The following is a 24,081-nucleotide window of genomic DNA, read 5'->3' on the forward strand; positions in this document are numbered from 1 at the left end:
TCACAAAAAAAAAAAAAAAAGACAAATGAAAGAAAAAGCAGCATTTGGTCCTTCCCAGACTTACTAAGCCAGAGTCTGTGTATGTCTGTGTGGTGTGTACATGTTTCTAGTCATGCAAGTGAGTGATAATGTGTGTACCTGTGTGTGGACGCCAGCCGCCAATTTGAGTGTCTTGTTTGTTTATTTGTTTGAGACAGGAACTCTTCTGTAGACCAGGCTGGCCCCAAATTCAGTGATCTGCCCACCTCTGCCTTCTGAGTGCTAGGATTAAATGTGTGTGTCAACACCACCCAGCCTAGTTATCTTCCTTGATATCTGTCCACCTTACCTTTTGAGACAGGGTCTCTCATTGAACCTGAAGCTCAGTGATTGACTGGGCCTGTGGCCCAGGAATCTGCCTGTCTTCACCTTCCCAGAGATGATGACAGGTACAGTACCTAGCTTAGCTTGTTTTAGAATCTCTAAAACAACTTTAGAAAGTTTATGGCTGCAATAAATACCTTTTGTGGACCTCCATATACCTCACTAGGAGACAGGCTCAAGGCCTCAGCCTTCACTCACAAATTCTGGTATACACCATAAATATAAACAAGTTGGTTTAAACTTCCCATGAACCCAAATTATAACAGGACTACAAACTTTGATGTCATTATGTACAAACTGTTCTGCTGTAATTCCTTATATCTTGGCACCTTATGGTATTATATATTGCCATTTTAAATTTACTTTGTTTCTTGGAATGAAAGACAGATAAGATTATCACCCCCAAACCTAGCTGAAAAATGTGTAGCCAGGTAAGTCTTAATTGAAACGACATGTATTCTTTTACCTTTTAGACCCTGTTAACCTTTAGGCCTTGTCAAGCTTTGTCACTCTGAACTCACTTTGAATGTATGTAATGAATACATAGATAAGAAATGTTTAGTTTAAAAACATGTAACCTGTTGCTTTTTAGATTTCATCTGTTTTTGTGATTGTGTTTTTGGCTATGAGGTAATTCCTTTTCTGGGAGCTTTCTCTCAGGTATAAAGGCTATATAATACAATAAACAGCAGCAAAACACAAACCAACCAACAAACAGACAAACACTCACACATACTGCCGGCAGAAGCCCAGTGGTGGAAGCCCATTGAATGAAAGCTGGCTGGAATTCGATTCATGCATGAGTTGTAAATATGTATATAGATGTGTTTACATGTAAATATGTCCATCTGTCTGTTTTTTGTACATATGTTACATGAGCATATGTCAATTGTCTATTTGTATGTAAGGAGGAGCTCCTTTTGTATTGTCCATTGAATGTGTGTATGAATATGTTCAGGCCTATATGTCTGATTATTTGTGTGTATGTGTGGGCTGATGCTATGGAACTGGCAGCCTAAATTTGCTGCAGTTTCTGCAGAGGAGATGCTAGCTGAAATCAACACCATTGTCATAGGTAAGCTTGTGGGAATTCCTTGAAGTTAAAATTCTTAACTTCTTCATCTTTTTTCTTGAGCATGTGTTTGTGAATGGTCTTTGCTTACTTTATTCCCCCTTTCTTATTTTATTGATTTATAAACAAGTTGGCAGTGATTCAGGAACTATCAGCCTAGGATAAGCAGGAAAAAGTTTACTTTAGCCTGTGGAGGCCTCCTCAGTGGCCTGCCCTGGGCAAGAGCTAATCTCAGATCAAAAAGCCCCTTTTACAACCCCTTGCAGTTCTGGCTGCAGGAAAAAAAGGTGACCAGTGAAAGTTTTCCTCCTTAGTAGCAGTGTAGCCAGTCCCCAGACCTAGAGAAGGAATCTTGGGTTCCTTCTCCTATTTCTTTTTCTTTCAATCATCTTTCATAATCCATTGCTGATTGGTTGCCTGAGCCACCAGCTCATCGACCCAAGAGATAAAATGAACGGGGAACTCTGCATCCTGTCCCAGATCCTACCCTGGACCTTGGAACCTTGCCAAAGCAGAGAGAGACTTTGCCAAATGGATCCTAGAAGACTTGACCGGCTGTGCATTACTGCCAGGGGCAGGGGGTTTCCATGGGCAATGAGAGTCTGGTGGGCCCCTCACTCCTGCCTCTTCTGCTTCATCTGCTGGGGAAGAGGGCCAGGGAAGCTGGCAGGACCCCCAGTTCATCTCCATCCTGGTACAGGGCAGGGAGCAGCAATGAGACTGTCTGGTAAGGAGCTACGCTGGCTGGTGCAAACAGGAGCTCATGGCCTCCACAGCAGGAGAGGGTGGTGGCACCCTGCACATCAAGGTGTCACAGCAAGGAACTGTGACCTGCCCAGGTCATAGCTGCTAAACCCTCCTTAAACGGGTCACAGAGCACAACCAACACACACTCTTTCTCTTTTTTAAAAGATGCTCTCAAGTCCACTATGTAACTGTATTTGAAGCCTATGATCTTAGACTCCAAATCCTCTTGCCTCTACCTCCTAATTGCTGAGATTACAAGTGTGTATGCCCAAGGTAATATGGAGCTTTGTGTGTGCCGGCCAAGCACTCTGCCAACCGAGCTACATCCTCAGTGCCCAGGCGTATCATTTTCTAAGACAGGGTGAGGGCCAAGGTCTTCAGGAAGTCCCCGCCCCCATGAAGAACCCCGGGTCTCACCACACCCTGCAGGAGCCTTGTGTGTGACACACAGCTCCAGGCCCTGATCTGGGCCACCTTGCCAGGGCCACAGGCTTCAGACAAACACAAACTCCATCAGCTGTTCCATGGGGATCTGGTTAGCACGATCCCTCATAGGGGCATCATGGTCCAGGCTGTGGTGCCCACCAATCTCAAACCAGATACTGCTTTCACTACAAAAGTCAATCAAACGCACAGGGTGATTAAAATAAAATGCATTTTATATAAGTATTTTTCATCGAGGAATATACAGGGAAGGCCTAAGTGCTCCTTGGGAGTAGACAAAGATATTTGTTTTCTTAAATACAAGTATAAATAACTGTACATAATGTGGCTCAATATTAGAGCGGTGGCATGGCGCCTCCTGGTGGTCACCCAAAGTGCTTCAATCAGGAGGTGCATTTTTCTCTGCTCACAGCTCCAATGGTCCAGGGCAGGAGAGGGAGAGAAAAGAAGGAGGAGAGGAGAGGAGAAGGGAGGGAAAGGAAGGAGAGGGGAGGGGAGGGAAGGAGAGAAGAGGAGAGAGGAGGAGAGCAGAGGACAGAGAAGTTCAGGTAGTCCACTACTTGGTACAGGGCAGGGGGGTGAGAGAGGGATGAAGTGAGTGAGGGGTTGGGGGAAAATTGCGTTTCTCTGTCGTGACAGGCCTCTGGCCAGCCGGGGAGCTGAATCCATCACTGAATTCTGTGCCAGAAGCTGTAACTCCTTCTGAGCCGTCAGAGCCTCGTGCTTTTGGGCTGCTCCAAGGCGCTGGCCTTTTTCACCCCATAGGAAAAGACTGCCCCGAAGATGTCTTCGTGATAACGTTTCTGGCTCTGTGAGGAGAAAGAGAGGTCAACGTGTCACCCTTCTGGCCCAGTCACCTCTAGGTCACAGCTGGGGCAAACCCTGAGGCTGCAGCAGCTTCCTGGTGACAAGCTTCCTCGCTGGCCCTGTGCCTTCCCCCTTGTCCGGAATGCTGCCACTCCACCGGGTGTGGCTTCCCCTCAGGCCTGCGTGTGGCCCACCTCGGCCTCCTCCCGTACTTCACGGATGGCTGGCAGCCCCACCCGCCTAGTGTTCATCCCACACCGCACGGCAGGACCTGAGCTTTGAGCTCAGCAGGAGTGGGGCGGGCCGAGTGGGCCTCTGTTTCCCTGGGTCTTGAAGTCACAGCCCACAGCAGCAGGCTGAGGGCTCCGTGAGGAACCTTACGGTAAAGCCACCTGTTGCTCTCCATGGACCCAGAAACGGGCTACATCTCCAGTTCTTGTTTCCTCTTTTTAACTTAAAAAAAAAAAAAAAAATTATTTCCTGCCTCTGCCTCCTGAGTGCTGGAATTGAAGGTGTGTGCGGCACCATGTCTGGCTACAATTTTTATTTTCGTGTGTGTGTGTGTGTGTGTGTGTGTGTGTGTGTGTGTGTGTACATGAGTGCCGTGCCCTCAGTGGTCAGAAGAGGGTATCAGATCCCCCGGAGCTGGAGTTACAGGCAGGTCCTCTGCAGGGACAGCACACGCTTTTAACCGCTGAGCCATCTCTGAAGCCCCAGGTAGCCCATACCGACTTGCCCTTGCCACTCTCCTGCCTCAGTTTCCTCACAGCCTGAGGATTCACAGGTGTGCACCACCTCTGCCCCACCTGCTCCTTGCAACCCTTTTGATGTCAGACATCGAGGAACGCATCTGACGCACACGGAACGCATTTTGGGAAGTCCGTGCTGGTTATCACGTGTTGGAATAATCTGCACCCCAGGACCTTTGCACATTCTGTTGCCCCACTGAACAGACTAGACCTCTGTCTCCGCTGTGCACAAGGCTCCTCTACCTCTTTTTGGGGGGGTGTTCTCCTCAAATGTCACCTCCCCATGACCCCTTCCCCAAACATCCTCATGAAATGATGCACGCCCCAGCTCTGAGCCACTGTTCTGAAGCATTTGCTCACTCTGTTTTATCTCATCCCTCTGCCAGAGTGTTAGCTCCATTTAGGTAGGGCTTTTGCTTCTGTGTTTTTGAGACAGGATGTCATGTAGCCCTGGCTGTCTCTATGATTGGCTGACTTGTATAACCAAGGGATAATCTTGAACTCTCCATCCTCCTGCTTCCACTTCCCTAGTGCTGGGATTACAGGTGTTCACTGTAATCTATCATGACGTTGACCTGTTTTGTTTTTGTTTTTTCAAAACCTGCTTTGTTAACCGCTTTTTTTATCTCTAACACAGGAGGAGCTTAATATAAATGTGGTATGTAAATTTGAGCCTTAAAGACAGGTTCAGGAACCAAAGAGACAGAGAGGGAAAAGGAGAAAAGAGGCCATGAGCCTGGGCTCTCACATTCATTGCTGTGGCACCAGCCAACTTCCTTCTGCAAAATGACATAAAACCTGTGGCCATTCTTCCCTCTTAAAGCCCTTAGAGGGGCAGAAGGAAATGTCACAGGACAATCCTTGATGACCACCTGGCACAAGGCAGGCCCTGTTACCAAGAGTCTTTCCTGTGAGGAATGAAGGCGCCCAGCCAGCAGCCTGCTGTAAATAAGCAGTTAACCTTAGCCAGTATGGGACAGGCCTCCCGTCCCAGTGTCCCCAGCCCTGCTCTGCTCTACGGGTAATATATGCAGGGGAGTGACGAGCAGAGACTGCTCTGAGAAGTGGAACACGCTGGCCTGATTTCTCAGCTAGCTGGCAGCCGGTGTGTGTAACGGAGAGCCTGGCCTCCAGGAGCCCAGCCAGCCAGCCGGCCCCAGGTTTCGGAAGTGGTGCAGAGGGTCTCTGGGCAACCCCCAGTTCTGGGGCTCTGGTCCTGGTTCCAACGGCATGGGATCTGGGCCTATACCCTTCTCTAGGGTCCCTCCCAGCCCTGCCTCCATACCTTGAGCTGGAAGAAATAGTCCTCAACCTGCTCCTCGCTCAAGCTCAGCTGGGTGGCCACCAGCTTCTTCACCGTGGCGGCCACATCCCGGGCCATGCGCACGTCTCCGCAGACATAGAGGTGGCCCTGCTCTGCGTGCAGCACGCTGAGGACCTCGCTGGCCAGCTGCTTCTGCAGGATGTCTTGGACGTAGACCTAAGAGCAGAGGACAGGGTGGGACCAGCCTTAGCTGCTGAGCTCACTATGTTCAGGCACGGTGGCCATGGTGGGGCGGGGGTGGGGCACTGAGGACTCAGCCAGGACCTCAGCTCAGGATGCATAAACATCTTGGCCAATCCTGGCCAACGGAACCCACAGATCTTCCCTGGGTCCACCACACTTCAGAGACACCTCCATCAAGCTAATGGCCCCGCCCAGAGCTCTGGGATCTGCCTGCCTACACCCCAGAAAAAAGGTGCTTCTGAGCATGTATCAGACCCAGCTCTGATCTGTGGCTGGGGCATAGGCTCCCAGGCTCCCCATTTACAAAGAGGGTCCTGGAGTCATATACGTTTCCATATAAGATGGCCAGTGGTCCAGCCATTGGAGCCAAAAGGGTCCTAAGGGAAACTTCACAAGGTTCTGAGCTGAGCATCTGTACGGACTGCTCATGCCCCTGGAGCAGAGTGCCCACCTGAGGCCCTGGTGGGATCAGCTCCTCCCTCCAGGCTTGCCGAGCTAAGCCTAGAGCTGACCACATCTCCTGGCACAGCCCTGCATCCCCGGGCAGCTGAGTACACTACAGTGCACATTAAGCTACAGTGCACATCTCAAACCTCTCTGGGCTTCTGGGCTTGGTCTTCTCATCCTACTGCTCTTCATATCACCCCAAGACTGTGCAACGGGCTCCACTTTAGCGCAGAGGGCGTGAAAGGCTCAGGGAGGCCGCGGGCGTCACGCGTGCTTTGCCGCCTTGCTGGGGGGCTGCACTTACCTTGGGCTCGCCGGGCAGCCGGGAGCAGCCTGTGTGAACCTGGTGAAGCACTCCCTGGCGGACCATCTCCTGCATCTCTTCTCGATAGAGGTGGTCCTCTTCCGGGTGCCGGCACCCAAACACCAAGGTCATGCGGCCTCCTTTGAGTCCTTTGAAGATCCAGAAGGGTGCAGTTACCACAGTGGCCACTAGAGGGAGCGCCGTGCCCACCAGGTGCCCACCGTATTTTCCCGTTTTTACAGTTCATGGAGGCACTCTTGAGAAACGAGGCTCAGGAGCATTTATTATTATGCCCACACATTGCTCTTTCTTTTATGCACCATTACATTTTACTTTTTCTTTAAAAATATTATTATAGCCAGTTCTTGGGAAGTGGAGGCAGGAGGATTGATTGCTATAAATTTGAGGCGAGCCTTTAGGGAGCCAGCCTAGCCAGGGCTACATAGCAAGACCCTGTCTTAAATACACATCGGTGTGTGTGTGTGTGTGTGTGTGTGCATGTGTGTGTGCATGTGTGTGTGTGCATGTGTGTGTAACATGCTAAGAATATCATTTTAGTGAAATATCAAAAATTCTGTGGCCTTCCTGTGAGCGTCATCTCTCCTGACCAGATGCTACACCAAGTGCAGGTGGTGAGGCCTCAGGTGACCTGGACATCTCAACAACCTCCTGATGCTATTCGCTGTGCTGGACTTCAGGGTCTTGAAGGTCAAACATTGCTAAAGGTTCTTCCACAGAAGCCTCCTTCGAAGGGCTCCAGGCATAGAGGCGTCCTTTCTCCTAGGCTGTTTCTCCAGTGAAGAGAAACTGTCTTCGTCTACGTTCTATTACTTTCATCTCTGAACGCTGAGGACCTCCTCACAGGTTCACCCTATGGGTTATTTAATGGGTGGTGTTGACAATGAGGCCAGCATTTAAAACCTGGCAGAACGGGCTAATGAGACGGCTCAGCAGGCAGACGTGTTTGCCATCAAGCCTGACAGATTGAGTTTGATTCCTGGGACCTATGATGTGGAAGAAGAGAGGCAACTTGACCTCTGACCTCCACAGATGCATCAGGACACCCCTAAGTACATTAAAAGTGAACAAGGGAACATGGAGGCACGGAGTGGGCAGGACAAGCGCTCTGCATCTGGGCACTTGCTTACGGGCTACCGTGTAATAAGTTGGTGTGCCTGTGCCTGTGTAATGGCGAGATCCTGGCACACCCCCTTCCTCTTGAGAGCTGTACCTTTGTGTTGGGAGTCATGGAGCCGCTGCTGCCAGAAACTTCGGAAGGGGGCAATGCCCGTGCCAGGCCCAATGAGGATGCAAGGCTGGGAGGGGTCCTCCGGGAGCTGGAAGCCACTGACGCTGCAGGGAGACAGGAGGAGAGAGACCTCGGTCTTCAGACACCCCGAGCCAGAAGCGCAGCCAGGATAGGGCTGGGGGGCAGGGCATCTGGCACGGTGGGACTGTCAGGGATGGAGGGAACCACTGACCCCCAAGCTCTGTGAGCAAGTCCATCCTCCCTGCCCAGGCAGGCCATCCTCCCACACTCGAGCTCTTTGGTGAAAGGACCAATCTCGCTGCACTCTGGATTTCACCACAATCATCACCGTTATCCTTGCCAGGGACCTTGTAGCCAGATAGTAAAATGAGGAGTCCCTGGATTGCCCCTCCCCCAACCTTCATGGGCCAAAGGGAGCACTCTGTCCTAGAACCTTCCCTTGTATGGCAGCCTCTCCAGGCGCCAGGGACCCCAAAGGGCCCTGAGTGTGTGCTTACCTTCGCACGAAACAGGGCACAGGGTCCTGGGGCTTCAGGCTACTGATCCAAGTGCTGCAGACACCATGGTGCAGGGGACCCTGACCATCTGCAAAGGACAGTGCAGACGTGACCAATAACTCCTCTGGCCTTCATGCAGCCCAGCTCAGCGCTTTTCCTACACTGCCAAGCCCCCGGAGCAGGTGACTGAAATCCTGGTGGACTCGGGCGCTAACAGTGTGACTCGGGAAAAGTGGGTTCGCTTCTCCGTGACTCTTTCTTCCTCCCTTGTAAAGGCACGTGGAGGCCATCTCCCACAGTCGTGGACGGTAACTAAGGAGCATGCTTCATGCCTGCTTCAGGACAATGTACCCTATGCAGCTTCCCACACTGCTGACAGCTCTGGCCGGTGGCCGTCACTGTAGCACGGAGCTGATAAAGAGACAAGTCTCAGGGTGTTAAACAGCTGCTGCGGTTGTCCATCTGTGTCATCACCCGGACAGGCCCAGGAAAGGGACACTCGGTTGAGGACTTGCCACAAGAATGGCCTGTGGGCACGTCTGCGGGGCGTTCTCGTGACTGCTAAGTGATGGAGGAGATTCCAGCCCACTGTGGGCAGTGCTGTTTCCGGGCAGAGGTTCTGACTTGTGTAAGCTAACTCGGTAGCTGAGCGAGCCAGAGGGAACAAACAGTGTTCCCCCACGGTTCCTGCCTTGGCTTCCCTTGATGACGGGCTGTCACCTGTAAGCTAAGCAAACCCTTTCTCCCCCTGAATTGGACCTCCATGGCGTTTATCACAGCAGCAGAGGGCAATCTAGGACAGCCGCCCTAGAAGTAAGAGGTGCAGGTGACACCGGAGTCTGCCTGCCTCACCTCGGGTGCGGTAGGTGACCACGGCCACAGTCAGGTGGACCTCCGAGGGGGTGTGGTCTTGGGACGAGCTGATGGAGTAGTAGCGGGGCTTCAGTAGGGGGAGCTGTGAGAGCAGGAAGGAGGCAGGCACGCGCAGTGACGGGAACTCTTCCAGCACCTCCAGAAACGTGGGGCTGTTGCTCAGCTTCCAGCCGTTGTACTCTGAGGGCTGAAAGTCAAGGGCGGCATGAGGGACTGGGAGACGCGTGGGAGAAGGAGCTGTCCCACCCAGTCATCATCCATCCAGTCACTCCACAGGAGGCCACTGTCCGGGCGCTGTCCAGGGTGCTGAGGCCACTATGTTGGCCGGGAAGCAAGGACCTGCGGCAGCCAGCAGCCTTTCTCAGTTGTTCCTAGAGATCTCTGGTGGGGAGGATCAAAATGGTGGTGAGGGAGGACTGCAGCCCCAGCTGGTTGGCAGGCAGAGGCAGGAGGATTCCAAGATTAAGCTCAGCGGGGGTTACAGATTTGAGGGCGAGCGTGGACTGCCTCGGAATAAAAAGGAGAGACAGGGGTTTCTCTCAGGGGTAGAGCACTTGCCTGGCATGTGTGAGGGTCTTTGGCAAACTCCCAGCGCCCACAAAACAAAGCCAAAAATCAAGACACAAAAACCTCCCCCAAGTCAGCAACTCACAGACAGGGCTCGATGCGCTCTTTCTTTGGGGATGGCAATAGAGACGTGGTCTTGTTACCTAACTCACATTGGCCTTGAATTCATTGTTGGCCAAGGCTGGTCTCTGTCTCACCGTCCTCCTACCTCGGCCCCTTGAGAGCACACCACCACGCCCAGCTGGGCTTATTATAGTATAAAATACTTCCTTGTTATACTGTAATTTAGAACCAATTGGTTCTGGGTTCCAATTATGGCCAGACGTTCCTGCTAGCTTACCCTTAGTCCTTGTGGAGTCGTCTGACACAGCTTTTCCCACAGGGTTGCTGAGATCATAACAATGTCTCCAGTGACATTGTATCCAGAGCCTCTTACAAAGACACCAATGACTTCAAGTATCACTGACTCATTACTAGCTCAGCTCTCCACCTGCCATTACATTATTATATACACAATGGACGGCCGCCCCCTGTAGCCAGATCCCAAGGAAGTGCACTTTGGCTGTGTGATGACCGCTCTTCACTGGGAACCTGACTAGACTTAGGGTCACCATGGAAACACACTTCCGTGAGGTGTGTCTAGAGGTGTGACTGGCGAAGAGCCACTCTGAGTTCCTATGGGCTAGGACCAAATGAGAAGGAGAAAGTGAGGGGAGCACCAGCATCGACCTCTCTGTTCTTCCTCGCCCCGGAAGCGATGTGACCAGCCACCCACACTCCTGCTGTTGTGACTCCTGCCATGATGGACTGGACCCTCATGAACCAAAATCAAACCTCCTTTCCTTATGTTGCTTCTGTCACGTATATTGTCACAGGAATGGGACAAGTAATGAACACTGGTTTCCTCATACCGGCTCTCAGAGAAACTTATTCACTTGTATACTGTACCAGAGACCAAGCAGCAGACGATTCCCCCACCACACACACACAACCACAGCCGGGGACTCAGAGGCTGAACTTGGCTCTGGGCTTTTGTTCCTCCACTCTAAGAAATGCCCCTGCCTCACCCACCAGCCAGACCCTCACCTGACACAAGGCCTCCAGCTTCCGCCTGTCGGCCTCTTCCGTGGCTAGGCGGGCCAGCTTGTGCAGCTGCAGCTGGGTGGGTGGGGTAGTGATGTCCAGGAAGTAGGTGAGGGCCTGGCTGAGCGAGCAGGGAGGCAGCCTCTTGTCTCTGACCCAGTAGCTGCCTGAATGGAAGGAAGAAAGATGTCAGAATGGGGAAAGGCCCTGCTTGGGTCCTTACCCTCAAACGATGCCTACCCTCCCTCTGCGTACAAGGAGGGGAAGTCTCTGACAGAAAGAGTGAAGACCAGGAGTTGCTGCTGAAACTCCTGCCGGAGTAGGCTGATCAATCACCCCCACGTGGGCACCCATATTGACTTTGTCCTGATAGACTAGCCACCTTCTTCTGTGGCCCATGCTTGAGTCTCTGACACCCTCAGGTGAACCACAAACTCGGTGACTGAGACCACCGGAGACTGAGGTACACCCCAGAGCCTGTTGTTCTTTTAGAAATGGCTACAGTCCCCCGGGGTGTTAAAGCAAGGGGCTCTGGGTGAACAGATCAGGATAACTTGAGGTGGCCAGGCTTCAGGAGTCCCAAGAGACAGTGTGCAGGGAGTCACAGCATGGCCCAGGTTCAAACCCTGGCTCCCCACTTCCCAGGTAAGTGTTTGAGCTCTGTGACCTCCCGCCGCTTCCTTGAGAAGCAGATACGATGACAAAAGTCTGGCTGACACCGGCAAAGAGTAAAAACCACCTCTGGGAACTGGTTGGCACAGTGCCTAACCCACAGGTGTTTAGTGCGTGTTAGCACATTGGTTTTTTTAATTAATTAATTTTTTATTAATTCAGTTTATTCACTTTGTTTCCCAGCTGCAGCCCCCTCCCTTGTCCCCTCCCAAACCCTCTCTCCCTCCCTCATCTTCCCCCATGCTCCCCAAGTCCACTGATTGGGGAGGACCTCTTCCCCTTCCATCTGACCCTAGCTTATCAGGTCTCATCAAGACTGGCTGCATTGCCTTTCTCTGTGGCCTGGTAAGGCTGCTCCCCCAAGAACATTATTTTTATTCCTCTTCCCTCCCGCCACTTTCTTCTAGAGACAAGGACTTTATTATTAATGGCCTCTCATCTGAACCACATATGCGTTTTTCCAGCCCCAGGGAAGCCTCGAGTCTCTGGTCTCTAAGTTTCAGGCTGACTCCCTTTTCCCCTGGATGGTGGACACTGCCAGGTCTTGCTTCTCTGAGGCCAGGGGGACACACTCACAGGGACACCACTTCTCCTGTGAGCTGGGACTGGAGTAGACCGGGACAGACTCAGGCCCCGTCCTCAGGGATGGGAGTGAGGGGGTGGGAGTAGAGGTTTTTCTGGGGCTCCGGGTCTCACCTTTCTCATCCATAACCTCCAGGCACACAGTTTGGTGTGGCTCGGGACAATCCACAACTCGCTCCAAGATGCCCTGCACCAGGGCAGTCTGGTTGCCTGGGAAAATCCCAAGGTGTTCCCCAGGCAGGTAGCTGGGGCCTCGGCTGCCCTCGAAGGAGAGTTGAACGAGGAGGGTGGTACGGCTACAGAAGAAAAGGGAGGCCTTGGGTAACTGCCAGGTTCCTCAAGTAAGTGCTCCCCTGACGCCTTCCTGCTGGCTTCCTCCAGCCTTGGTTACCAGCCAGAGTTTGTGATAAGACATCCCCTCAGCTGGGGACCCTCCGTAGTTTCTCAAAGGAGTTGGGCCACAGCCCTCCCTAGAGCATGGAGGGCTTGGCCACACTTCTGCCACAAGAAGACTCTCGCTCAGGATGCGTGGGCATAGGAGGTAGCCTTCCCTTGTCTCCAGAACAAACCTTGTTCTCATTAAAGCTGAGGTCAATGGATAGGAGGAAAGGAGAGGAAGGAGAACATGGAGAAAATCTACAGACCGCCCACAACCCTCGTCTGCCTGGCTGGGAAGTTTCCGTCCTTGTCAAATATTCTCACAAATGGTCTGAAGACTCAAGTGGTCTATGTTTCCCCTGGTCACTCTTAGCAAGAGTTCAGAGAGGAGGAAGAGCCAACGAGGCAGACACCTAGTTCCCAAACTGGGCAAAGACACAGATGCCAAGGACAAGCAGAGAAGCTGGTCCTAATGGTGACACTCTTCAGTGGGCACTTCTCCCCTCCCCATGCACAGATTGACTCGCTCTGGTCCTTTATCCATTCCAGAGCAACTTTGGGACACCAGCCAAGCAACCCTTGCCCATCCTTACCTGGACTTCCCACTCTGCAGATTCTGCTGGGATTTCAGCCTCATGGTGAACACGTTCTTGGCATGTATACTGCTGAGGGCTGAGGAGACAGATTGAAATGGCCCCTGTGCTCTGGTGCGGGGAGCCCCACATACCTAGTTGATGGTCCCTGCATGCTACCTCGCCCTTGGTATCCCGAGACAGGACCACTATTATTTTGGAATCACAAGTAAAGACCCTGGGCCTGGGTGGATGTGGTGACATAGGTCTGTTAGCCCAACACTTTGAAGGTAGAGTCAGGAAGATCAGGAGTTCGAGGCCATTCTTGCCCACATAGCAAGTTTGAGACCCAGTCTTGGCTACATGAAACCCTGTCTCAGCTACCTGCCTCTATACACACACAGAGGAAACAAAACAAAACGAAAAACAGTAACCAAAACCAAACAACCAAAAAAATCCTAGATGAACAGTGGCTTCGAGGCTCAGAAGTACTGGGAGATTCAATTTAGATATTAAAACACAGAAAGTCTCAGGACAGCTATGTGATTTAGGGATTTGGGATTCGGAGAAGAGAGATGAAGCAGGGCCTGTCCTCACACGCAAGTCCCTTTGTGATGTCTGGACTAAGGGAACTGAGAATATGTCACCCAGGGCGGGCAGAGATGAGCCACTTCACTGCCCCCTGAATCACCTCAGATGCCTCCCCGTGGCACGCACCACGCTGTTGAAGACTGAACCCAACTCCTGTATTTCCCACGTGCCACTACTTGGCTCATTTCCTTGAACTTTAACTTGTCTGCATTTGTCACAGGCCAAGTGCCAGGCCAAGTGTCACAGACTAGTTCACGTGGGCCAAGAGGCTGGCCCAGGGCCTGGCAGAGTTGCCCGCACTGTCTCCCCACTGAACCTGGCTCCCTGCTCTCACTGCTAAGCCCTCAGGGCTTCCTCCTGGCATGCTCTCCCTCAGAGCCTGAAGCCCTGTCCCAATAGGCTCTGTGGCCAGGAAGACGGACATCTGGCAGTTCCAGCCGATGGCTTTCCTTCAGAAGGGCATGGCAGACTCCTTGACGACTGGTTCAGGGCTCAGATAGCTTCAACCCAGGCAAGAAAGACCAGAAGGGCGCAGAGGGGCTGGTACCTTTGTTGAGGTCGAACGGCTCTGGGCTCTGGGTGAGCCTGTATTGTTGTGCCTCCCAAACTGTGTTGGAAGTGTAGCGTTTTGGAATCTGGATGTGATGTTTGCTTCGAACATTAAACGTCTCACAGGCGGCCTGGAAAGTTAGGAAGAATGGCATTCATCATCACTGTCACCACCCGTCACCACTGGTCAAACACTGAAGGGCTACATCGCAGAACACCAAAGCGTGTCATCTGCTGTGGACTGGAAGAGCTCAGAGAATCCTAGGCTTGGCACACAGTGGTTAGTGCTGTTATAATAGACAGTAAAGCCACCATCACAAATCTCTTCCCACATAGCCAGGGAGGCCTGGGGCTTTGCTTTCCTGACAGAAAAGTTTATGGAGACTTGGGACCAAGTCTTCTGGGCTTCCAATTGCTGTTCTTTCATGTCAGTGATACGTTCCCTCCACCAGCAGGGAGGAACCCAGAAAGTAAAGATTTGAGGAGATAACAGCAGGTCACAAGAGCTTAGCAGTGTGTCCCTTGCCCTTCTCTGAAGAGCCAGGAGACTGAAGCAAGACACCGCTGTTACAAGGTGGCCCAGGCTATCAGCAGGAAAAGCCCTGAAGACAGAGGTTCCGGACTGGTTGCCTCTGCCACCTGGAGCAACACGCTAGGGTGACACTCTTCTCGGTGGAGTGGGGGTTGGGCAGGCCACATTGACCTGAGAGGACAGGCCTGTAGCCCTGGCCTACACCTGGCAGAGGTCACACCACCCGGGACACCAGGCTCGGATGTGTTTGGCATGTGATCGCATTGTATGATCTGGCTGGAAACTGACCCGGAAGGTTTGCACAGCCCAGCTGCGGAAGGCATCCTCCTGCCCGCTGAGCTCGTCCCCTTCTCCTGTCGGGGCAAGCTGAGAGGCTCCCAGCTGGGATAGCTTCTGGTCGATGTCGTGAGCGAAGGCGCAAAACTGAGGGTACATGCTGGAGCCCAAGCCGAACACAGCATACCTGTCAAGGACACACAGGGACACTCAGGATGCATGGCCGCAGTTTCCTGTGGTCTGCAAGGACAGCTCCACTCTCCCACGCCCACTGGGTGACACCACAGTCATTGACCAATGCACTCTTGGCCTGTAGACCTGCACAAGGGACTTGGTTTCTATGTCTTGATCACAACCCACTCAGGAGCCAAACCTCAGCCCAGGACTCTGTCTGCCCCTGGACATCTCTGAGAAGACATCCTGTGCACACACCCCATTCCGTGGGCCCCGGAAGCAGGGATGTGGAAGAGTGCCTCACCTGAAGGTGTGGGTGAGCTCTCTCAGCATGAACAGAGATTTCTTCAGGGTCTACAAAGACAAGGAACCAGAGTTCTCAGGCCAGGAGCCACACACTACTCTTTCTTTCCCATGGTGGTCCATTTAAACACTGACCACGCTGAACAGGCAAAGAATCCAGATCCATGGAGGAAGACACCAGGGAAGTCCAGACTGCCCCTCCGTGGGAAGCCCAGAAGTCCCTGGTGTCCCCATTTACCACTGGAAGGACACAGGTTTTTTAAAAAAGAATATGAACCTAGCTTCCCTTGGAACGTGGTAGGAACAACTTATTGTTTGAAAGAACTTTGGTTTTTCCAGGAAACTGTTTTAGGCAGCGTGGGGACCCATTGCATTGTGGGAAGCTGTGCCTTTTGTAATCTCTTCTCTTTTTGTAATGCCCTTTCTTTTTGATGGCCTTTTCATCCTTCCAAGCACTAGAGAGACAAATCGGTGCTCACCAAGCCTTAACATCTCATTCATTCTTGCCTCTGCTCAAAGCACAGGCTAGGCAGGCCAGCGTGTGGCCAGCTAGACAAAATTCACATGCCTGGCCCATTTTCCCTGTGTGATAATGATAGTCTTTAAAAATACGAATAGTTTTAAAAGGAAGATGTGTGTCTGAGAGTGTCTGAGTCCATGAGTGAGGGTGCCCAGGGGGGCCAGAAGACAGTGTTGGCAAGCACCCTCAACTGCTGAACCACCTCTCCAGCATATGAATCCTTGTTGAGGGAGAATTTGAGATAAGATTTCCTATGGAGTCCAGGCTGGGTCCAGATTTGTGATCTTCCTGCCCTACCTGCCAAGTGCTGGGAGGTACATGCTAGGCCCAGTTAAATAAGGATTTAAAAAAAAAAAAATTTTTTTTTTTTAAAGGTAGGTCATGGCTGCTGTGATGGCTCAGCAGATAAAAGTGTCACGAAGGCTGAAAACCTCGGGGACCCACACTGTGGAAGGTAAGAACCATCTCCGGCAAGTTGTCCTCTGACCTCCACATGCAAGCTGTGACACCCCCCACTCCCGCCCAAAATAAATAAATATAAATAAGTAGATGTAATAAATCTTCTCAAATCTAAAAATATGTAAATAAAAGTCGGTCAATTCAGAGGAAAACATTGTGTGCCATGGGAAGGTGGTATGAGAAGGACCCAGAGTGGCCTGGGCGCTTACTTCCAGTGTCCTCTTCAGGTCATGCTGGGTCCTCCCAAGCCCCGCTGCCCCCAGGTGCCCAGGGCCCCGAGCTACCCACCTGCCCATTGCTGGGGCAGTCTCCATTCCCAAAAGTACTTGTCACCACCAGCAGCAGTTGCTCCTCTTCCAAGCTGCTTGCCTTATACTGGCTCATGCAGACAACCTGCGTGGGAGACGGCGGACATCAGCGCCCAGCTCCCGGAGGCCCTCCACACCACCCCAGCGTCTTCCACCCAAGCGTCTACCTTGGTGTTGAAGGCATAGCTGAACAAGGCTGCCAGGTCCTGGGCTAGAGCTTCAGACTTTCCTGTCTCAGTAGCAAAGAGGACTGTGGCTCTGACCCGGGAAGCCATGACCTTGCGCATCAGCACGGAAGCAAAGAGCACCACTCTGTGGGGACAGATGGGCAGACAGACAGACAGATGCTGTGCTGAGTCATCTTCCAGAAGAGAATGGAATGGGGGCAGGACTGGGGATGTCGGGGAAAGCATCTCCACTTATTGTCTGACTGGTGGTCCCCGTGCTTCCTGACCCAGCCCCTTTGGGGAGTCTGGAACTACAAAAGCAAAAAGGGTCTCAGAACTGGTGTCTAGAGTCCTGGAGCCAGCACCATAAAGGACATTCTCCATTTGCCCTGCCCTTCATGGTGGAGTCAGGAAGGCCGCCACCTCAGTAAAAGGGACAAAGCACAGACAGGGCAACTGCCCACTTCTACATACTTCACCAAGACTCTGAAACGGATTTCTCTCCTCCTGGGCCTCAGCGTCCCATCCTGCCAGACATGGGTCTTCCAGGGCTCGATCTACAGAGAAGAAGGGAGATATGAAGGTATGGTTCTAGCTGGGCTCCATCCGGGGGATGCTGGGGAGTCAGGGGGGGCCTCTATAGTCCTCATGGAGGGACACCCCACCCATATCACCAAAGCTCAGGGTGACGCTTCCTGGGTCATGAAGCAGGGGGCACGGGGCCTCCTTTGTCACTGTCCCAGAAGGTAGAGGTCCACCTGCTCTTAGTATCTTTCTGTTGAGTATGCTAGATAATGTATAGTCTAATCTGGGCACCTCAGAGAGGACAAGGCATGTTATGTTCAGCTGGTATGCATAGTCCTGTCACATTACATAGATGAGCCGCAAGATGGGGAGGCCAGAAGGCTTCTCCCTGACCTGATAGTAGTAGAATGGAGACAGAACGTAGTTGAGCATCTCCTGGTGGAACACAGGGGTGATGCTCCCGGACACTGGGGGGACCAGCCAAATCCAGTCTGCAGGGCAGCCTCCTCGGGCCCGGTACTCATTCTGCATGTGCTTCATGAAGGACTCCGAAGCTGTGTGGTGGTCCATGATGGTCACATTCTGCTTCTGGCGGAGAAGAAGATGGAGTGGGCTGAGGTAAGGGCGGAGGAAGAGAGCAGAGAGCGCCTGCACTGGAGGGCTCCAAAACTGCCCCTGCTCCTCTCACTGACTGCTGGAGAAACGCATGCAGCTCCAAGTCCACAGACTGAGAGACCTTGTGCCATCACACAGCCAGCCAGCCCTCGGTCACACAACAGCTTCCCCTCAGACCCTCTAGAAGCAAAACTCCAGGGCTCCAGGCATTGTCAGCGGACACCGAGCCTCAGGTGTGGACACCTCACACAGCACCATCTTGTTTCAGGCAAGGAAAATACGAACTCAAAGGAGGCTCGCTCAATAGAGGGCTTGCCTGGGGTTCATGAAGCTATACACATTTATAATCTCGGCATTCTAGCGGTGTGGGCAGAGGATCAGTTCAAGGCCATCCTCAGCTACATACGGGGCCCCTGGCCAGCCTGGGATACAGGAGAGTCTGTTTCTAAAAATATCAAACACAAAACTACCCTCATCATCTGTGGGGACAGGGATGGACCAAAGTGTCGGAGAGACAGACCATCCACATCTTAACACTAGAGGCCACGAGATCTGGACTAGCCTGGAATGAGCCAGTTAAAGCAGCTGCACCCCAGAGTCTGGAGATCCATTCAACCAAGGGAAAAGTGTTTATGGCTAGGGGAGGGCGTGGCTCAGCGGGTGAACGTTCGTCACCAAGCCCGTCCGGAGTGCCATCCCAGGAACACGGAGGAAGGAGCGAACCAGCTGTACAGAAGCATTATTCGCTGTCAGTGGGTGTTGTCTGGGGCTGCCTGTCTGCCAGGAACCGTGAAAGACCCCCGGGGCAAAGGAGAGATGGTCTCCCTGCATTGCCAGCAAACAACCACCCTCCTGGGGAGGCTGAAGGAAGTCAGTCATTTTCATAAGGCCTGGAAGGATTTGTGATGGAAGGAGGGGCAGAGGGGAAAGCCTAGCAGCTGGGATAGGCCCAGGGGAGGGATGGAAGTCAGGACAACTGCAAAGAGAGGGCAAGTCCTGAGACATGGATTCATGTTGGCCAGGGGAGGGCCATTCCTCGGGAAGGATGCTGTATGAGCCAAGGCTGGCAGCCGCCACCTGATGCTGGGCTTGAGAGTCGAGCCACACTTTGAAACTCATGTACAAACAAACAAACAAACCAACCAAACAAAATCTCATGTACAGCTGCTGTTTGACTCATGACAGGGCTCCATGCTGACAGACCCAGGGCAAGATGAAAATATCCTCAGTCAAGAATACACTGAGTGGGGACTGGGGTGTAACTCAGCTGGCAGACTGTTGGCCTAGCACTCACCAAGCTCTTTGTTTGATGCCTAGTAACACGGTAAAAACAAACAACTCAGCGGTGGTAGCTCATGCCTGTAATCCCAGCACACGGGAGGTGCACAAGAAGTTATGTAGTGAGTTTGAGGCCGGCCCGGGCCACAGGAGACTCCATCTCAGATCTTTTTAAAAAAGCACCGCGCCTCACAACCATCTTAGCTTGACTACATGACATACTGTAGTGTCGGTTTCCGGCCCTCGTGGCTACCACAGCCAGCTGAGGCTGAGGCTTGCTGCTGCCAGCCGGCCACCACCTAACAGTGGTGATGAGAGATGAACACTCAAAATCCTTATGCGGTGAGCTGTACAGGCCGGTAAGCATAGACACTCTGGAGGCTGACGTGAGTTTAAGGCCTGCCTAGACAACACAGTGATTCAAGGCCAGCCTGGGTAACCGTGTCTCAAAAAAAGAATGAAAAGGTGGTTAGAGAAAAATCAAGATCCCAAACAACAACAAATCCGAGCAGGGGCCTGGACAGATGGCTCAGCGGTTAAGAGCACTGTTTGCTCTTCCAGAGGACCTGGGTTTGCTTCCCAGCACCCACATGGCGGCTCTCAACTGTACCTCCAGTCCCAGAGGATCTGATGCCCTCTTTTGGCTGGGTGCTGCACACCTGTGGAGCACAGGCACACACGCAGGCAAAACACCTATACACAAATAAAATAAAATACAAAATACATATAATGGTAAGAGGTTTTTAAAAAAGAATTTTTTAAAACCCCAAGTACAGTTGCTCTGGATTCCCTTCATGCTCTCAAAAAATTCCCAGGTGGAGCCAGGGTAAGCCAGGGACTATCTATCTGTGCACATAAACCGTGCCCTTGGACTTCAGGGATGGTGTAGCGATGACAAGCACAGATGCACCACCCACATATCCCCCGAGGGATCAAGAAAGCCGCCAACCGTGTCTTATGAATTAGTTGATTCTAGCAATGATTCGGCAAGGGATACACTATTCCCTTTTTGTTTGTTTGTTTGTTTGTTTGTTTAATTTTGTTTTTCTCTTTGAGAAACAGCTCATGGAGTTGCCCAGGCCAGCTTCAAACTCAAACTCACCATCCTTCTGCTTCAGCCTCCTTGAATGCTGGACTTACAGGCATGTGCCATCATACCTGGCTGCTGTCCTCACTTTACAAGGGAGGAAAAAAAAAAAAAAAAAAGGCCATGTCTTTTGAAAGTTGCCCTAGAAGAAGGTGACCAGAATGGCCTAGAGACTCAGGGAGTGGAGGGAGGGGCAGCATCAGGAGAGGGCCAGGCCTCTGTGAATTTGCTGGGACAATATGCATCCTGCCAGAGTAGGAGCTGGCGCTGGGGGTCCTGGCTGTTAGGATGTCTGAGCCAGGACCGGTCCTTCCCTACTGGGCTTCTTGTTTTGTGTTAGTTCAGATCCCCTTACTCCAGGGAGCACAGGCCATGTAGACGGGGGCTAGCATCCACTCATCCACCTACTCCATGATTTCCCATCCGCCTCCTTGGGCCAGACACTGCTGGACATGTAACAGTGACCTCAGTCATGGAGCACCAAGCAGCTCACTTTTCCAGTGGAGGGAAGAAGCAACCGGAAACTACTCTGACAAAACCAAATGAAAGGAGGTGGGGAAAAAGAGGACTGGGGTTAGGATGGGAGCTAGAGGGTGGGAGGGAACACAACCTTGGCCAAAGGGACATGGTGCAGGAGGGGTTCTTTAATCCCTCCTACAAGTAGGTAAGGGGCTGGCCGTAGGATGATTTAAAGGAAAGATTCTAGGTGGAAGGAAAAGCAAGAGGGTCAAAAGTGAGATGGCTCAGAAATAAAGGCGTTTCCTGCCAAGCCTGCTGATCCCAAGGTCCCGATCCCTAGGACCCATTTGGTGAGAGCAAAGAACAGACTCCCATTAGCTGCCCACTGATCTTTACCGCGACATGAACTCAGAAGTGCTCAGTCCTGTGGTAGGAGCCCTTTTTGCTGAGTCTTTGAAACCCTGCAAGAATTTCAGACCCAAGGAATGGTCAGGCAGGGAGGGAGAGCTCGGAGATGCAGCCATGAGGAGCATTCTCTGAGGGCCGTTCTCAAGCAATGGAAGCAGAAGCACCTACAGTGCCCGAGTTCAGGGACAGGCAGGGAGGAAGGAGCCGCCATTGCTAGAACAGCACGAACGCTGGGTCTCTGCACCCAGGCAGCCTGAATGAATGAAGCCGTAAAGGGGACATCAAGTGCCAGACAAGTGGCTGGATCAAGAGACCTTCTTGCCAGAGCCTCTACAAACCCACACGACCCCCGGCATACCTGGAAACTGTGGAGCACAGCCACATTGATCTCCGTGACAGCCCGGTCTTTCCAAAGGGAGGCCAGTGTGTGGGTCTCCAGGCCCATCCTCCTGCCCACTTCCTATAGGAACCAAGTAAGGAAGGTGAGACGGTCTTGGGGACTCCCCTGCCGCCCCCCTCCTCCAGCCAGCCCAGCTGGGCAACCCCTGTCACCTCTAGGATGTTGTAGCGCTGCGTGTCACAGAAGTCGCGAACTCCGATCTCCGTGCCCATGTACCAACCATTGAAGGGGCAGGCTGGGAATTCAAGGCCGCCCACCTCCAGCAGCATATTGGCTACAGCAGGAAGCGCGTACCACTTCAGTCCCAGCTCCTGGAACCACTCGTACCTGGCAGGGAGTGAGAGCCAGCTGCAGTTAAGAGTCTTCTTGTTCGCCCTCTCTCCCCAGTCAAAAAATAATTTACATCAGTAAAAGGGTCAACCAGAGAAATTCCTTTTCTTCCTCTGGTGTTTTGTTTGTTTTTGTTTTTGAGGCAGGGTCTCATATCCCAGACAGGTCTTGATTTTATGTAGCTGAGGCTGACCTTGAACTTCTGATCTTCCTGACTCTATCTCCCAAGTGCTGGAGTTATAGGCATGTCCCATCACATCCAGTTTCTGCAGTGCTGTGGATCAGAGCTGGGGCTTCAAGCATGCTGGGCAAGCACACTCAATTGAGCCTTATCTCCAGTGCTAAAAAAGTCTTTTTTCGGAGCTGATCCTAGTCACCCCACCAGGAGTGATAAGAGGGTCATTTGTTAAATGAGACATCTCTTTACCCAGTCATTCCTGCAAATGGATCAGGTGTATGCCATTCTAAATGCTCCAACACAATGCAGCAGCTAAGGACTCTGACCAGACAGCTGGGGCTCAAACACAGACTAGGTGCTTTTTCCCCAGAGCCTCAGTACCCCCGTCATCAACACAGAGCCAATAGTACTAAACTCGTGGGATTATTACAAACATAGCCTCATTCACTGGATAGTCATAGATAGTTAGCACAAATGTCTATTATTAAGCACCTACTGTGTGCCCCGAACCTTGGGATATACTGATGAAAACCAAGATTCTATTCCCAGAGTTGTGGCCCGGCATCTAGACTATAGACCACAAAGGGTAAACAAACACACCAGTAAGATAACGAGAAACTAGGTGTGGTGTTGTCTTGAAGATGGGTGGTCAGTCGGGAAAGGCTTCTCTAGAGGCGTGGTGATGTCACAGGGACTACCTTTTGATGAGAAGATGTGGGCCTTGCAAGATTCTGAGGAAAGGGCCTATCGGGTAGGGGAAGTGGCACAGAGGTCCGGGGCCAGGACTGAGTTCAGTATATTCAAAGGACAAGAGCAGCCAGCCCAGTGACCACTGGGTAGTCAGTCTCTATATATGGAGGTATTTTGCAGGGGTTCAGTGAGCTGTGCTCTTAAAGTCCTTGTGGCCCTACACTTCCTCTATCTGAGAGAGGTGTCCTTTCCCCAAGAAAGCTGGGAGGAGGCCATGGAGACAGCCCAGCAGATAAGGGCACTAGCCATCACGCCTGATGAGCCGAGTTCAATGCCCAGGATCCCTATGGTAGGAAAGAATCAACTAACTCCTGAAACTGACCATACAGGCACACAAACACACACAACCACATATTCACAAATATAAACACACACCACACACAAAGTACATGTACCACATACACCAGACACACGACACACACACATACAACCACACACACACACAGATACATACGCACACCACACATATACCCATAAACATAAAAACACACCACACACACACACACACACACACACACAAACACACAGATACACAAGCACACCACACCACACATATGTACATAAATATAAAAACACACCACTCATACCACACACAGAGACACACATACATCATACACACATACCACACATACAAAACACACACACGTACCACACACAATCATACATCACACGATACACACAATCATAAACGCCCATGCCTGCACACTAAATAAAGTGTTAGGAGGAGAGCCAAAGGCCTGGCCGCTCTGACAGAAGCTCGCAGGCTCTCCTGAAGGAACTGCCTCTCAGGCTCCCAGGACCCTGTTAGCTAGGCTGCCACTTCCTCAGTCACCATCGGCGGCTCCTCAGAAGGCCGAGGCTGGATAGGAAGGGGGCAGGGCTGCTGCAGAGGGCCAAATGGCCTTACAGCATCTGTCCTCTGGACACTGCCCGGCAGGGCTTGGCAGAAGGAGAAGCATGGAGCCAAGGACAGGTCCACATAACCCGCACCCTTGGTGGCTTACTTGGGATGCTCCATGTTCACCTCCAACACGAGGTCAGGAGGGATTTCAAAGACCTCTGGATCTCGACCGTCGGCCTGCAGGACCAGAGGCAGCACGTCGAAACGGCCATGGCGGGGTTTCCAGCCCAGGTCGATGCACAGCTGACAGAGAGAGGAGCCCAGTAAGTCCCCGGGCCCAGACGCTGCATCTGCTTTGGGTTCCCTGCCCGAGGGACCCGTCAGAGGCCGGATAGGT

At 52.1% G+C, this 24,081-nt stretch overlaps 1 protein-coding gene across 2 annotated transcripts in view; it reads right to left on the bottom strand.

Moving 5' to 3' along the window:
- Positions 1-2,820: 2,820 nt before the first annotated feature.
- The window catches only part of Nos2 (nitric oxide synthase 2), a 37,722-nt gene continuing 16,461 nt past the window's right edge, over positions 2,821-24,081 (bottom strand). For both annotated transcript variants that reach the window (XM_021639819.2, XM_060387193.1), the window contains 19 exons: positions 23,848-23,987; positions 21,738-21,912; positions 21,544-21,645; positions 17,732-17,926; positions 17,288-17,370; positions 16,814-16,958; positions 16,627-16,731; positions 15,361-15,410; positions 14,895-15,069; positions 14,073-14,205; positions 12,956-13,034; positions 12,099-12,280; positions 10,734-10,897; positions 9,060-9,267; positions 8,208-8,295; positions 7,672-7,793; positions 6,441-6,589; positions 5,468-5,662; positions 2,821-3,435 (listed from right to left, as the gene is read on the bottom strand). In XM_021639819.2, coding sequence (XP_021495494.2) covers positions 3,337-3,435; positions 5,468-5,662; positions 6,441-6,589; positions 7,672-7,793; positions 8,208-8,295; positions 9,060-9,267; positions 10,734-10,897; positions 12,099-12,280; positions 12,956-13,034; positions 14,073-14,205; positions 14,895-15,069; positions 15,361-15,410; positions 16,627-16,731; positions 16,814-16,958; positions 17,288-17,370; positions 17,732-17,926; positions 21,544-21,645; positions 21,738-21,912; positions 23,848-23,987 — 2,589 coding nt within the window. In that variant the 3' untranslated portion in view covers positions 2,821-3,336. The remainder of the gene's footprint in view (positions 3,436-5,467; positions 5,663-6,440; positions 6,590-7,671; positions 7,794-8,207; positions 8,296-9,059; positions 9,268-10,733; positions 10,898-12,098; positions 12,281-12,955; positions 13,035-14,072; positions 14,206-14,894; positions 15,070-15,360; positions 15,411-16,626; positions 16,732-16,813; positions 16,959-17,287; positions 17,371-17,731; positions 17,927-21,543; positions 21,646-21,737; positions 21,913-23,847; positions 23,988-24,081) is intronic.

Source organism: Meriones unguiculatus, chromosome 7 (assembly GCF_030254825.1).
Source record: "Meriones unguiculatus strain TT.TT164.6M chromosome 7, Bangor_MerUng_6.1, whole genome shotgun sequence".
Taxonomy (NCBI): Eukaryota; Metazoa; Chordata; class Mammalia; order Rodentia; family Muridae; genus Meriones; species Meriones unguiculatus.